Below are 16,518 nucleotides of genomic sequence, written 5' to 3' on the forward strand. Positions count from 1 at the left end.
CAAGAAAGCCCGCAAACAGTTCACAGAAGACAAGCAGACTAAGGACTTGGATTACTGGAGTGTGAGACCAAGATGTACTACTTTGGTTCAGATGGTGTCAAGCGTGTGTGGTGGAACCAGGTGAGGAGTACAAAGACAAGTGTGTCTTGCCTACAGTCAAGCATGGTGGTGGGAGTGTCATGGTCTGGGGCTGCATGAGTGCTGTCAGCAATGGGGAGCTACAGTTCATTGAGGGAAACATGAATGCCAAAATGTACTGTGACATACTGAAACCGAGCATGATCCCCTCCCTTCGGAGACTGGGCTGCAGGGCAGTATTCCAACATAACGACCCTAAACATACCTCCAAGACAACCACTGCCTTGCTAAAGAAGCTGAGGGTAAAGGTGATGGACTGGCCAAGCATGTCTCCAGACCTAAACCCTATTGAGCATCTGTGGGGCTCTAACATCCACCAGATTAGATATAGATATATATAGAGAGAGATGTGTGTGCATCTCAAAAAATTGGAATATCATCAAAAAGTTAATTTTATATCAATTCAATTCAAAAAGCGAAACTCATATTTTATATAGATGCGTTACACGCAGAGTGATGACATGGCTTCCCAAATCATCACTGATTGTGGAAACTTCACACTGGACCTCAAGCAACTTGGATTCTGTGCTTCTCCACTCTTCCTCCAGACTATGGGACCTTGACTTCCAAATGAAATGCAAAATTTTCCACAGTCCAGTGATGATTTGGGAAGCCATGTCATCTGTTTTTGGTCCACTGTGTTTTATCAAGTCCAAAGTCAAAAAGACAATTACACTTAAAGTGGCTGTTACCCCACTTTTGTTACATGCTGCCATCATCTGCAGCATCATACTAATTGTCCCTGTGCCTGTGTTCTGTAAAAAAACTGCAGGATTGTACCTGTATGAGCTCCACTCCCGGCGCTAAGCTGATTTCTTTCCTGGCTTGTCTCTCCGACTCACAGCTGCAGTGGGCAGGGCCGAGCCCTCCCGCTGACATCAGCTGGGGAGGAGGAGAGCGGAGATGTAGAGCCCCGAGCCGCCAACAATCAGCTGAGTGGCAGGAGCAGAGATATACAGGTACAATCCTGCAGGTTTTTTTTTTTTTTTTTACGTTACACAGCAACAGGGACAATTAGTATAATGCTGCAGAGTGGATGGCAGCATGTAATATGTGAAATGAGAGCAGCAGGAGTGGGGTGGGCACTGGTAGAGCAGAGACAGGGAGGAGGGGGGAGAAGGAGACTGATGGCAGGTTGTGGCTTATGGAATCATGCAAACAGACCAAGATTTCAGGGGCTCAGCAGCCATGATTATTGTGGTCTGTTTACAGACGTGGGGGGGGGGGGGGGTATAGTTGGCAGGATCAGCCAGGTATTTCAGGTGATACACAGGTGATAAAATCAGGTGATTTTTTTGGGGGGTAAGTTGGGAAAACTACTTAGGAGGTTGGGGAGCACCTCTCACGCTGCCCATAGAAGTGATCCCCTGGCGAACCCGCTGTTTAAAAAAATACTGAGTTTATGGCCGCTAGCTCGAACGTCAAAGTAATGACGTGTGTGTATATGTATATATATATATATGTGTATGTATGTGTGTGTGTGTGTGTGTGTGTGTATATATATATGTATGTGTGTGTGTGTGTGTGTGTGTATGTGTATATATATATATATATATATATATATATATATATATATATATATATATGTATGTATGTATATATATATATATATATATATATATATATGTATGTATGTATATATATATATGTGTATATATATATATATATATATATATATATATATATATAATATTACAGTGGGCAGTCCAGAAGTGGTGAAAAAAAACTTTTTTTTTTTTTCTAGTGTTATGTAATATTCTTATTTTCCGAGAATTTTTTATTTTCACTAGCTGTAAGCCATAATCAGCAAAATTAACAGAAAGAAATGCTTTAAATATATCGCTGTGTGTGTAATGAATCTCTATAATATGAGTTTCACTTTTTGAATAGAATTACTGAAATAAATTAAAGAGGAGCTGCACCTCCAACCACTTTGCATGTTATTTTATATATACTGTGATTCTGTATTTGCCAAATATGCTGCAGAAATCTTCCTCCGAGTCTGGCTGCAGCCATTTTAACTGTGGGCAGCTGAAGCTGCTGCCTTTTCACTTCCTGGATTTACACAGACACACACCTCCAGCCCTGCAGCTCTCATTGGCCCTCTTATGACTCATCCCCCCTCTCTTCCTGGCAAACTCTCATGAGAGTGAGAGAGAGAGCTGTGCATGATGTCATAAGCCTAGGCTATCTACTGGCAGAAAAAACACGTTTTACTATCCAAAGTTAAAACGACAAGGGCATAAGATTTAATACATGGAAAGTTGAAAAGGTGTGTGTGTGTGTAAAAAAAAAAAAAAAAAAAAAAAAAAAAAAAAAAAAATTTGCTGTTCTCATATGTTGATGACTTTCATATATAGTTTTGTATTTGCTCCCTCTAGTGGTTGACTATTACGTCAAGTAGTAAGCTGAAACTCTATAACCATGTTAGTTTTGGCAGAATTTAGAAAAGTTAAGACCTTTTTCCTTTCCATTGGAGAGATTTCCCTTCACTTTCTGTCCTGGAGACACAACAGGAAGGAAGAGAAAACCCTCTTAGACTGTTGTCACTGCAACAAATGTCCCCATCTAAGATTGTCCCGGTGGTCCTGGGGACATTTGCAACATTTTGGGTTGCTCATCACTTTTTTCACCAGGACAAGTCGTGTTTAAATAGAAATAGGTGTCATTGGGAACATAGTGTTGGCTGGTGGGGATTTTCGTGGGCATACAGACAAAATTACACACGAATGAGAAACAATTCTACTACATTTATTGCAATAATACAGAAAACCTATCCAGGCCATATTTGTAAACTGTACTTAAAATGTCAAATAAAATCCCCTTATGTTGTATATGCTGATATTCATCCTCCCCTCAGGGAGACGGACAGTATGTTTTCAACAAAGAAAAATATCTGCCCAGATGCCCAACACGTTTTGAGACTTGTTCTTCCTCAGGGATGTCTAAGGGGCTTTTCCATAAGAGAAGGAAAAACCTATAAGAATTGCAGTTACATTTATATTTGTACCAGCAAAAATGCCAGTTCAACTTTCAGTTACTTACACCATGTCCTCAATATCGGCACCATAATGAGCACAAAGGCCTGTGATAAAGAATTAAAACCAAGGTGACCCATTTGAGAAGATCCGACCACATGGAAGATAAAACGCGCCCAGCCTAATGAACACAGATCCCATTGGGGGGGCGCATAAAGAATATGTAAAAAACGAAAATAAAAGGACAGGCCATGTGAGTCACCCCTCGGAGTCCACAGATAGCCATTCAAACCTAAAAGCTGACCCTTAACCACCACTTTCAAAACTAAAAAGCTTTTGTAACTGAAGGGTAAACCTTTTTGTGTAGGATAGAGTGGAGAGGGATTATAATCCCTGTCAGGTTTTTATAGCAGTCTGTGCTCCCGTTGGGGAGATTCACCCTCTCTATTTGTCCTGTTCACCATTATTGAAAGTAAAAGAACCCCACATTTTTAGGTTGTCACCAGCACAAGAATAAAGGGGAAATTTCCAATGGGGACACTAGTTCTGGTGACAACCAGTTCCCTTCACTTTGGAGGGATTTGCTCTCACTTCCTGTTTTGGCTAGAAGACAGAGTGAAGGGGGGAAAAAATAGCTGACGGGTTATAACCCTTTCTTAATCTGAAACGGAGAAAAAAAGGGTTTTGACTTAGTTCTACTTTATTTTCCTCCTACCCCAATGTGGACCAAACTCTAAAATTTACGGTTGTTGAATTAAAACGTAATTTCCCCTCATAACACTTTTCCACAATAACCTTAAAGTGGAACTTGACTTTATCTGAGCACCACAAACTGAAAACACTATTTCATTTGTTTAAAAAAAAACTCAACCATCCATGTCTGTGTTAATTTTCTTGAGAAGTCACTTTGAAAAATACCCCTCTAGCATTTCTAGCCGCTGCCATCTTGAGTAAGGGAAGAGGATTCCTGTAGTATTTACTTCCCGGAATCCACCTGCCCTTGGCACAGGCATGCAGACACAAGGGTGTGCTTAGCTGGGCGAGCCCATGGGATGTATAACTTTTACCTAGGCCAGGAAGCAACTGGGGAAATGTAAAAAAATGTCCTGTTTTACAGTTATCACTGAAAATAAAAGACCCCAAAACAGGAATAGAGGGGAAATATTGCAATAGGGACGCTGGTTCTGGTGACCCCTGGGGCTTCCCTCACTGTGCATGGATTTTCTCTTACTTCCTGTTGTGGTTATGGGACAGGAAGTGAAGGGGACAGAATCTCCCCAGTGGGATACAGATGGCAAAACTTTCAGGGGTTAATAACTCTTCCTTACTCTCTCTCCAAAATGAAATGTTTTGTCTTTTAATTCTACTTTAAATATACTGAGCAGGTTGCAAACATTTTAAAGCAAATAAGCTCTAAAGATTTTGCAACATAAAGTGAAATTTTCTATGAAACACATTGTGGGTATTACAATTCTGCTTTAATTTAGAACTCCAGGCAGCCCTCAGTATAAAGCCATTCATCTGTAAAGTAAATAGATCTTACCCATGTCTGAGGTTTGTTTTTGAGTGTCCCCTCTGGAAGACAACTTTTTCTATATTTAGCACATAGGAAATGTGAAGCCTGTGTTGATCATCATTGTACTATAATGGGTTCCAGGCAACATAGTAAACATTAATTGATTTGTCTGCAGGTTTAATGGCAGAAAACACCTGTAACCAGATGTTATGCGACAGGGACACATTTGTGGAGTTCTCTAGAGACAATATTTCCTGGAGATTAATATATTTCTTTCTAGGAAGTTTCAGCTCTTTTAGCTCTAAGATCTAGGTTCAGTCTGCCATCTAGTGTACAAAAGTGTTAGTAACAGCCAATTGGTGAAATAATTAGATTTTTGCAGCTACTATGCCATCATTTGTTCATATGTAGCAATTGGGTTTTAAAACATACCATATTTTTGAGCAAAGTTGCATAGTTAAGTTAGGTTGAAAAAATACACCAGTCCATCTAGTTTAACCAATAAAGTCTGCACACTAGTTTGCTGAGTGGTTGCATTTATAATGAGAACATTGTGGTTTTGCATTCATATTCTTTTATAAGTGGATTAAAATCTTGTTTCTGAAAAAAAGCTTGCTTTTATAGTGCTGCATCACAGTGACATTACATTTTTAAAGCATTTTTAGGAGCAGCACAGCCTAGCAAAGTTTGCTTTTGGCATACATGTTTGCATCTGAGATTCGGTCAGTCTCTAGCTCATGGGTGGTCAACCTGTAGCCCTCCAGCTGTTGCAGAACTAAAAGTCCCATGAGGCCTTGCAAGGCTGACAGTTACAAGCATGACTCCCAAAGGCAGAGGCATGATGGGACTTATAGTTCCACGACAGCTGGAGGGCTATAGCTGCTCTAGCTTATTGCAAGCATCTCTGTGGCACACTTTATAGATCTTATCTAGTTATACTACTCATCCTACTTTGCACCAGAGAGTCATATACTATCAAAACACAGAAAATGGTGTCCAACAAAAATATATAGGCCTAATTTTAGGCTCTAAATACCCAACTGAACTTTCAGTGTAAAGCTGAATTCCAGATTTATTTATTTTTTGCATAGTTACATTGGTCCACGTTGGACTTTGCAGGGGTTGTGTTTGACCCTTGTAGATAGACCACTGCTTCCACACACAGAGGAAAGGGTACTTCTCCGCAGCAATGCTGGTAGGGGACACACTTTTCTGCTATTGCTTTCAACAGATAATAGACTTTAAATCTTTTCTTAACTCCTATTTCTTTTGATGCACCTGGAATGTAAATTAACTGGTTTAAAGTTGGAAGATTTTGACAAAAAAGAAACAGCACAAGGGACACATCCTCCAGACTGTAAATTTTATGTCCCTTAAGCCCCAGACACACTATTAGATTTTCTGCAGATTTTTGTCTTTAGATTTACCAAAACCATATAATATGAGGTCAAACCTTAAGAGTTTCAATTTGTATGCAATCAGGCAGGCCCTTGCACTGCATGGTTTTGGTAAATCTGAAGACAAAAATTTGCAGAAAATCTAATAGTGTGTATGTATTTGCTGGTTTTTCTACTTATATTTTGACTACAGGTAGGGTGTAAATATACATGAATTGGTTATGGATGGATTTATTGCTTGCCTTTTCTTACTTTCCCTGCTCATGGATTTTTGTATGATGTTATGTATGTATGATGTTAGATTACTTTTTCCACACTTGATTTTTTCTACACGTTTCACCATATGGCTTCTTCAGAAAAAGCATGGGAAATCATCTATTAAACAAATGAACACATACATCAATTAAGTACATTTCGCATACAGGTTTACAGTACCTCAAAAATCACACATGTACAGTATATACAAAATGGATGCACCCCTATACATGGCAGATATCCTTGTGTGTGTGTTGGTTCCTACCTCTGGGGAATGAAGATTGGGACCAGATTATGAACAAATCGTGAAAGAGAAGTAAAGTCCAATTTCTGAATGCATACTTTGTTGTACCACGATTTGTTCATAATTTGTTTCCTGAAGAAACCATATGGTGAAACATGTAGAAAAATCAAGTGTGGAAAAAGTAATCCAACGTCATACAAACGCGTCCTATTTACACTACCGGATGTGCATGTATTGTATGCAATGATCTTAAATTTATTATGTAAGTAAAAATATTTTTTTTTACACACATGGCATTTGTCTGGGTTCTTGTAAGCCTAATTGACAAGATTGTTTTGGTTTAATAAACCATGGATGTTGGATTTAGAAGCACATTCGGCACCAAAGGGGCTGTGAAATACTATTTTTGGTTGATTTAGAATACTGATCCTGTGTGTGTTTTGCTTTTACAGAGAAGCAAGTAATGAATCAGTTTTCTAATCTGGCATCTTTTCATTTTTTTTTTATTTTTTTTTTTTTTTTACTGTAGCTCAAAAATCAGAAGTGGCCTGTCTGTATTATAAACCAACGTTTTGTTGTGTTTTTTTCCACAGCTGTTAGAGCTTTTCGACAGTGAAGACCCTCGTGAAAGGGACTATTTAAAAACAGTCTTGCACAGAATTTATGGCAAATTCCTGGGACTTAGAGCGTTTATTCGAAAACAGATTAACAATATTTTTCTACGGTAAGTGTGTTTTCTGTTATAATGTCTTTCTCTCTCAATATTGAAAATAATTTTATTTATGTGGCACTTGTATAGGCTGTAATTTTAATCATAGCTATTTATTTTCCTGTCCTGGTGACCACACAGGAAGTGGAGCTAAAATATCCTAAGCCGGGTTGCAGGCAGCATTAATCTCACCCTTCCCTACTTTTATTTATAAAGTTTTGTATATCTACATGAGATTTCCCTTCACACTGTAGTTTTCCCTTCCAGTGAAATTTCAGCTGTTCCATTCCAAAGTGAACCTGTAGATTTGCCCATATGAGGCAAAATAATTTATTGAGGGTACCGCAAATAATTGTTTTTCCCCATGCTCCACCGGCAGCATGATTTCCCACAAGACCTCCCATATGAGCATAGAGGACCATGCACTCTTCCCTCCTTCCTACAGTTCAGCCTTCTATGCCTGAGCCCCTGGTGGCATTGTGCATTACCCTTTATGTAATGGTTTGTGGGGATGGTTAGTACATACTGTTTATAAATATGTTACCTTGCTTACTATGAGCAAAGTATGAATTCTCTTTAAATCCCCTTCCTAGTAATATTGTCTGGGGCTTAAATAAAACGCACAAAAATTAGTTATTAAAAAAAAAAATGTCATTTAAAGCATGGCAATGGATTTATGGTGGGATTTGTTCAGTAATCCCTTCATAGTGTACCCCATGCTAGAGAAACATCAGCTCCGAACCATTGGTAAGCCTTTTGTAGGACTGACCACTGAAGTGAGCTGTACAGTTGCGATTACTTTTGAGATGGTAGAAGCAAATGAAATTAAAATGTGCACTTGATTTAAAAGAAATTAAAAAAAAAAAAAAAGCACTCTTCTACACTATTATTCTAGCTTGGGTAACCCACTTAAAGTGGTGTTTCGCCCACCGTTGCAAAAATTTAAAGCCAGCAGCTGCTGGCTCTTAATAATAGGACACTTACCTGTCCTGGAGTCCAGCGATGAAGGCACCGCAGCTGTTTCCATCAGCTGTTGGGTTCTGCCGTCGCGGGTAAGGAAACCCAGCAGTGTAGCCTTACAGCTTCACGCCGGGAACCTTACTGTGCATGCGCGAGGCTCCGCTCCTCTCTCTTACTGGCCCGGCGACGGGGAGGAGGAGGGAGCCGAGCGGTGGCGTCATTGGGCTGCGACCCGGACTCCCGGAAGTGGGAATAGGATACCTGTCAAAGACAGGTATCCGCTCCCCCCTGAAAGGTGCCAAATGTGGCACCTGAGGGGACATGAGACCAATCAGCAGAAGTTCCACTTTTGTTTATTTAGATTTTGTGTTTTGTAATTTCTTTTTTTTTTTTTTTTTTCAGATTTGTTTATGAAACTGAACACTTTAATGGTGTAGCAGAACTGCTGGAAATATTAGGAAGGTAAGTGAACAATGAGTAACAATGAGTAATTGTACTTTATAGAAGTTTATGGAACTTACTAAGGTGTACATACTGTTATGTACAGTATGATTTATTCATTTTTTTGCCTGTAATTGAGACCCCCTTTAAACGATAACTTGCCTTTTGGAATATGTTACACCTGTTTTTAGGTTGGGACATTCCAGCATTTACAGCCTCTCCCCATACAAGCAGACAGCTATCCAGAAGCTGGATCTGATCACGCGTGCAATGCTCTACAAGCTCTTCTTTATACCTGCAAATGCTCTGCAGGCTCCTCTTTTATACCTGGAAAAAAAAAAGCATTTATTTTTTAAAAAGGTGAACTTATCCTTTTTAAAATTCCTGTAACCCTAAAGCCCATACACAATTGCATCATCAATGGGCACCAAGTGTGTGCCATGAATTTTCAGATGATCTGTGCCAAAATTGAATAAACTGAGCCCAATGGCACAGAGAAACATCTACTGTTCCACGATTAGAATGGGCTTCTGTGTCTATCAGTGACTTTGCTGGTGCCATACAGGTCTCCAGGAGGGTCAGTGTATCTTCTTGCCCGTACATCCCGTGCAGGTAATCAGATACAATCTGACAGGAAGCATGAATTAATTACCATGGTGCTCCACAGCGCCTTGGTAGTGCTTTGAAAACTACAAGCCGACAGCCCTAAAGGCTGCCAGACCTTGTCGTTTTCTATGGCCAGAACCCTGCCAATCAGTGATGCGAGAGCATGCTCAGCCACCTTTTTTTTTTTTTTTTTTTTTTTTTTTTCAAATTGTGACAGCGGGGAGGGAGAACCCCGCTAGCTGTCACAACGGGGATCAGGGAGGGGCAGAGAGCGGTCTGTTTGTAATATGGTACACCCTGAATATGGATGTAACATATGTTACGAAAGGTGAACTTATCCTTTAAAGCTGAACTCAAGGATAAAAAAAAAAAAAAAATCTTTGCTGTGGCCCCTCTCTCTGCACTGCTAAGGTCAAAGGTTTGTTAAAGTGGAAGTAAAGTAACTCACTGAACAGCGGGCAGGCTTTTTATCGCAGAAGGGACATGCAATGTCTCTACTGCAAAAAACTACACCTAACTGCCTGATCACAGCATGCACAGCTCATCTTACATTGGCTGGCCTGATCCTGTGTTCCGGAATGACAAGCTCCTGCACATGTGCAGAACTGACATCAACCTGTGCGAGCCAAAGAAGGCCAGAAACGGCACACAGGAGAAGATGCCGGCACCAGAGGGTACCGTTCCACTTTAACAGAAAAAGGCTTTAATACTTGCCTTTTTCTCACTAGGAGTATGGGTCCTTCATTGTACCTAATGTGGCCCCCAGACAAAGCGCTTTAGAGAAGAGGCTTCACAAACATTTTTCCTTGTCAAAATATTTTATTATATATTGCAGTATAGAAATAACATTATACAATTGACATATAATAGTTATAATACAGTCTCATAGAAGATGATTAAGTATAAGTTTATAGATAATCAAATATTGCTTCCATGGAAACAATACGTTAACATCAAGAACAAATTAAAATGTTAATGGTAATACATAAGCCTTGTTCAAGATAATATATATTATTGTAATAGTGATAAACTATTATTACAATCTTAACAATTTTAAAGAGACTGTTGATTGGAAAATATGAAAATAACAAATATATAAATAAGACATTAGAGGTATTATAAAATCAAAAAACATACCGTAAAATAAAGAAAAAATATAACTTATAATTTAAAAGAAAGAAGAAAGGAGTTAGAGAAGAGAAGGTAGAGTGGAGAGGTCCGCGAGGTGAAACCATAATCTATTACTACTATTTAAATAAGCATAAATTTTACAATTCTTTGTTCAAGTTACCACGGCAATAGTACTTGATTATCGAAGGTTTGTGGTATTATATAGCTTATCCAGGGTTGCCACATTCTTTCAAACTTAGGGATCGTGTCCATGTCAATCGCTATCATTTTAGCATGGGTCATAGTATTGTTCATTTTAATTAATGCTTCTTTTACTATTAGATTAGAAGATTTCCATGCTCTTGCTAGCGTTTGTTTTGCCGCTGTAAATAGTTGCATTAGCAATTTTAATTGGGCATGTGTTATATTTTCAGGTTTCAGATTAATTAGTGCTATTGCTGGATCAAAGGGAATAATTTTATCAAATAATTTAGATGCTATATTAAAAATTTCTTTCCAATATATTTGAGCTTTTGGACACAACCACCAAATGTGAAACAACGTTCCCAATTCAGCGCATCCCCTAAAACATTGTGCTGAATAGTTTGGTACATATTTTGCTATTCTGGCTGGTACTAAGTACCATCTTGTTAACACTTTATAGCTTGCTTCAAGTGCCAATATATTAAGTGAAGCTGATTTAGTTGAGGACCATATTTGATTCCATTCAGATCTGTCAAGTTTTCTATTCAAGTCTTTTTCCCATTTCTGTATATATTGTGGTTCATTATGATTATTATGAGCCAGTGCGTGTGAATATAGTACAGAAATAGTACCTCTAGAGTGTGGGTTATTCTTACAAATAGCTTCAAAAGTGGACAAGTGGGTTAGAGAAGTTACAGTATTTAATAATGGTGCAAAAAAATTTTTGATTTGGAGATATCTGAACAACTCCGATTGTGGTATATTATATATTTCACATAAATTCGGAAAAGAGATGAATGATGAAGAATTTACAAATTTGTACATATGAGTTACATCTCTAGATGTCCATTCTTTGAAGGATTTGGGGGATACCCATGCAGGGTAAAAAGCAGGATTTTTAGAGAAAGAGAGTAAAGGATTATGTAAGGATTGTAATTGATTTATATATTTAAATCTATCCCAGAGGGAGATAAAATGCTTGGTAACCGGATTTCGTATTTTATTGCGATGTTTTGAAGACAACCAGAGTAAGTTGGAAATAGAAATAGGATCACATTCGGCTGCTTCAATAGATACCCAAAGTGGAACCTCGTACTGAGCATGATATTTTGCAATACTTGCTAAATGAGCAGCCCTATAATAGTATGCAAAATTAGGACATCCTAAGCCCCCATTTGTTTTAGCACAAACATTTTTAACCCATGCAGTGTGAGGGTGCCCCACTACAAGGGTCATTTATATCTCCTGCCTGGAATCGGGCTGTAATTAACATCCTTATTTAGTCCTTCTTTGGACTGAACAGTCCAGTACTCACAAGACAATTTTTTGTTATTGGTGTATTATATAAGTTGTTTGATTATTATGGTTTCTTTTCTTTTAGTATTATAAATGGCTTTGCATTACCTTTGAAAGCGGAGCATAAACAGTTCCTTGTGAAAGTGCTGATTCCCCTGCATACTGTCAGGAGTTTATCCCTTTTCCACGCACAGGTAAACTTCTTCATTAATTCTATGGAATTGTGAATATATTATGCTGCTTTAACTGTCTTCCTTGTGTGTTCCAGTATACCCTTGTTTGCTTAACTGCCTACAAAGGAAATGTTATCCTAGACTAAAGCTGACCATAAATAGGTCTTTTTTTTTTTTTTTCATTCACCCAGCAGGTTACACAAGAAAATGTCCCAATTGCACCATCCACACACTCAATGTAAATACGGGAACCCTCCCTGCTTGTATATTGTATTCTGACAGCAGGGAAACGTTCCCCATCAGAATTAACAGATCAAAACTGCAGTCTATAGCCTGCAAAACAGATCGAGTCAGAAATTACCATCAGGGTCCTTGAAACCACAGTGGCCACACATGGGTTTAGGCTAGCCATACATGCATAGATTTCTCTCATTCAGCCCACAACTGACTAAATGAGATAAATCGAATAGATCTCTCCATCCGTGCTACACATGCTGCCAGCTTATCCAAAGTATCTGCCACACCCGCGGCGGCTTGAAAATCTGAACAGTGATTGCATCTGATTTGGTGCAGTCATTGTTCAGCTAACATTTCTCCACAGGTGGAAAATTGCCGTTGGAGCCACCCACAGCTCAAATTTTGTCTGATACAGCAGGAAACAGACAAAATTTGACCTGTGTATGGCCAGCTTAAGTTTCCCCAGTAATGAATAATATTTTGGTAGCAGCTAAAGAACCCGTTGGGGCGCATTTACACTAGAATGCATGTGGTGAAGCCCAAAAAAACGTCCAGAAATCATGTAAAATCAAATAAATCTATTTCATGGCCATCAAACAGGACTTGGTTAGATTTCTTTAAGAAGCGCCACAGCCTAGATTTAAAAAAAAAAAAAAAAAAAAAAGGCCCGTCCCCTGCCAGCATGCCACAGAAAAGAACCCTTGCTCTTTATTACAAAGCAGTGGTCATGTCTCTGGCACAAGATCCTGATCTTTGCCCCTGTGACATAACTTCTGATGCAGGGCACCCTTGTTTTATCAGATGCTGATTGGCAGGGAGTTTTATCCATGACATAACTATACATAGCATTGCAACTCTGTATAGCTGCTGAGAGTGACAACGCTGCAGTGAATTCACTGCTTTCCCTGCAGTATTGTCCTCCTTCTGGAGGAAGACCTAAGGGCTTGCAGGTTCACCAGGTATTTTTAGAAATCCGAAACAAGATTTGGCAAGTACGTCCTTTTTTTTTTTTTTTTTTGTTTTTTTTTTTTTTGTTTTTTTTTTTTTTTTGTACTTTTTTATGTATTTTTCCTGGCAATGCATGAGGTATATAATTGTTTTATTAGTGGTCTAATTGCTTTCACTTATTGCCTGTAATTTTTCTTTCAAAACGTATTCATAAACTGTTGCTTTTTTTTTTTTCTTTTTTTTGTAGCTGGCATACTGTATAGTACAGTTTCTTGAAAAAGACCCCACCCTCACAGAACCAGTAAGTATTAATGACTTTTGTGCATTACAGTAAATACCTTGCTCTACATTCACTCAAAGACACAGCGCCACAGATTCCTGTACATTTGTAGGTGGAAATATACAAAACAACTAATAAAATTGTTTTTGCTTTAAATGTTTGTGTTTTTTTTTTTGTTTTTTTTCACTTTTTAGGTCATTAGAGGACTGATGAAATTTTGGCCAAAAACATGTAGTCAAAAAGAGGTAATTCATTTTTAGGCATTTGTCAAACTGCTTTTTATAATATTTTTGTTTAACTACTTAAGGACCAGCCGCCACAGTTGCACTGCAGCAATGTGGCTGCTTCCCCAGCGAATCACCGTCATTGTACGTCGGCTCATACACAGCGATTTGTGGGACTCTATGTCCGCCGGCCACCCACGATCGTTCCCCGCAGTGACAGAACGGGGATATGCCTGTGTAAACAAGGCAAATCTCCTCCAGTCTGACAGGGGAGATCATACAGACCCTGTCTTTCTGCTATGCAGGAGGACGGATCTGTGTGTTTCCCGAGTCACACATTCCTCCATACAGTTAGTAAACACACTGAGGGAACACATTTAACCCCTTTATCGCGCCTGATGTTAACCCCTTCCCTGCCAGTGTCATTAGTACACTAACAGTGCATCTTTTTGGAACGGATCACTGTAATAATGTCTCTGGTTCCCCAAAAAATGTAAAAAATGTCATATAGGTGTCTGATCTGTCCGCTGCAATGTCGCAGTCCCGCTAAAAGTCACTGATCGCCGCCATTACTAGTAAAAAATAAATAAATAATAAAAATGCTATAAATCTCTCTCCTATTTTGTAGACGCGATAACTTTTGCACAAACCAATCAATATGCGCTTTTTTTTTTAACAAAAATATGTAGAATAATACATATTGGCCTAAACTGATGAAGAAATTCGTTTTTTACTTTTTTTTTTTTTTTTTTTTTTTTGGGGGGATATTTGTTATAGTAAAAAAAATATATATATTTTTTGTCAAAATTGTCGCTTTTTTTTTTTGTTTATAGCGCAAAAAATAAAAAAGCAGAGGTGATCAAATACCACCAAAAGAAAGCTCTATTTGTGGGGAAAGAAAGGACATCAATTTTGTTTGAGTACAGTGTCGCACGACCGCGCAATTGTTAAAGTGACGCAGTGCCGTATTGCAAAACATGGTCTGGTCGTTAAGTGGGGAAAATCTTCCAGTCCTTAAGTGGTTAAAGATTATTTTTTAAATTCAGGAATAGTTATCTTGAAAAATTGTCACATTTATTTCAGTATTGTCTCACAGTCGTTACTTTGTTAGGAGCAGCTAGAACAGGGGTAGGCAACCACCGGCTCTGGTGCCGCTAGCGGCATGCAAAGCCTCTCCAAACATGAACAGCTGTTCATGAGCTCTACACGGCGCCTACCCAATTAATAGTACATTCTGTCACACGCTCCCGATGCTTGTGGGGGTGGATTTCTCAAATGGGCGGATCTTTGCGGGGTGTGTTTATACAACTGAAGGGTGGGTTTAGCAATGTTGATAGGCGGGTTTGGTGGACCTATTCATAAAAATTAAATCAATAAAGTATTGAAATTGCTTGTGTTATGTATGTAACATTGAACTACCTGCCCTCGTAAGCTCTAGCTATTGTAAAACTCCTTCAGTTGTGTAATCAGCTCTGCCCATTCTGTAGGCACACTGCCCCTTGCAGAGTTGTACGAGCATCGGGAACGTGTGACAGAATGTAGTATTGCGCTGTGTAGAGCTCACGAACAGCTGTTCGTGTTCGGAGACTTACGGCGTGTCCTTTGTCCTCCGTACTGCGCAAGCGCTGCGCCTGCGCAGTATAAGGCGGACACTATCCGTTGGGGGACATTTCTCGACAGGACACCGGCACTCAACTCCCTCCCCATCAGCAGTGCAGGGAAGTGTCAGTGAGACACTAATGCATTACAATTTCAGAATTCCCCACGCCGCACCTGCACTGAAAGGGAGGCACTGTGCACCCACACATTGTAAAAGATGGGAAACATTGGTTCTCTAAGACCCCTTTCACACTGGGGTGCTTTGCAGGCACTATAACGCTAAAAATAGCGCCTGCAAAGCGACCTGAAAGAGCCGCTGCTGTCTCTCCAATGTGAAAGCTCCAAGGGCTTTTACACTGGAGCGGTGCGCTGGCAGGACGCTAAAAAAAGTCCTGCTATCAGCATCTTTGGAGCGGTGTATACACCACTCCTAAACCGCTCCTGCCCATTGAAATCAATGGGGCGGCGCGGCTATACCGCCGGCATATCGGTATAGAGAGGGGTGTTCAGTGTTAGGGCAGAAAAGCAGGGGGGTAGAGCAGTGGGGCAGATGTGAAAGAAGGTGTATTGGTTAGACACATAAGCAGGGGGTTAAAGCGGTGGGGCAGGAGAGCAAGGGGTGTACAGAGGTGAGACAGATGTGCAGGAGGTACATTGGTGGGGCAGATGAGCAGATGGGTTCAGTAGTGAGAAAGAAGAGCATGGGAGTATGGCGGTGGAGCAGATGTGCAGGGAGGTACAGTGGTGGGGCAGATGAGAAAAGGGGTACATTGATGGGGCAGATGAGCAGGGGTGTTACAGTGGTGGGACAGAAGAGCAAGGAGGGTACGGTGGTGGTGCAAATGTGCAGGAGGTACAGTGGTGGGAGGGATGAGAAGGGGGTTTAGCAGTGGGACAGAAAAGCAGATGTGCATGGAGGTACAGTGGTGGGGCAAATGAGCAGGGGGGGTTACAGTGGTGGGGCAGATTGGAAGGGGGGTTACAGTGATGGGACAGAGGAAAAAGGAGGTACATTGGTGGGACAGATGAGCAGGGGGTTACAGCGGTGGGACAGATGTGCAGAAGAGAAAGGAGATACATTGGTGGAACACATGAGCAGAGCGTTAGTGTTGGGGCAGAAGAGCAGGGGGAACAGAGGTGGGGCAGATGTGCAGGAAGTACAGTCGTGGGGCAGATGAGAAAGGGGGTTACAGTGTTGGGGCA

The 16,518-nt window shown here is 40.0% G+C and overlaps 1 protein-coding gene and 1 non-coding gene across 5 annotated transcripts in view; both read left to right on the top strand.

The window, feature by feature from the left end:
* Positions 1–16,518, top strand: part of PPP2R5E (protein phosphatase 2 regulatory subunit B'epsilon) — a 193,718-nt gene that overhangs the window by 126,143 nt on the left and 51,057 nt on the right. For all 4 annotated transcript variants that reach the window (XM_073610767.1, XM_073610766.1, XM_073610763.1 and 1 more), the window contains exons 6-10: positions 7,122–7,252; positions 8,600–8,659; positions 11,940–12,048; positions 13,460–13,513; positions 13,687–13,737. In XM_073610767.1, the coding sequence (XP_073466868.1) occupies positions 7,122–7,252; positions 8,600–8,659; positions 11,940–12,048; positions 13,460–13,513; positions 13,687–13,737 (405 nt within the window). The remainder of the gene's footprint in view (positions 1–7,121; positions 7,253–8,599; positions 8,660–11,939; positions 12,049–13,459; positions 13,514–13,686; positions 13,738–16,518) is intronic.
* LOC141120795 (small nucleolar RNA SNORA42/SNORA80 family) lies at positions 7,898–8,028 on the top strand. Its single transcript, XR_012239948.1, has one exon. It is a non-coding gene; the product is annotated as a small nucleolar RNA SNORA42/SNORA80 family (small nucleolar RNA).

Source organism: Aquarana catesbeiana, linkage group LG13, assembly GCF_042186555.1.
Source record: "Aquarana catesbeiana isolate 2022-GZ linkage group LG13, ASM4218655v1, whole genome shotgun sequence".
Lineage (NCBI taxonomy): Eukaryota > Metazoa > Chordata > Amphibia > Anura > Ranidae > Aquarana > Aquarana catesbeiana.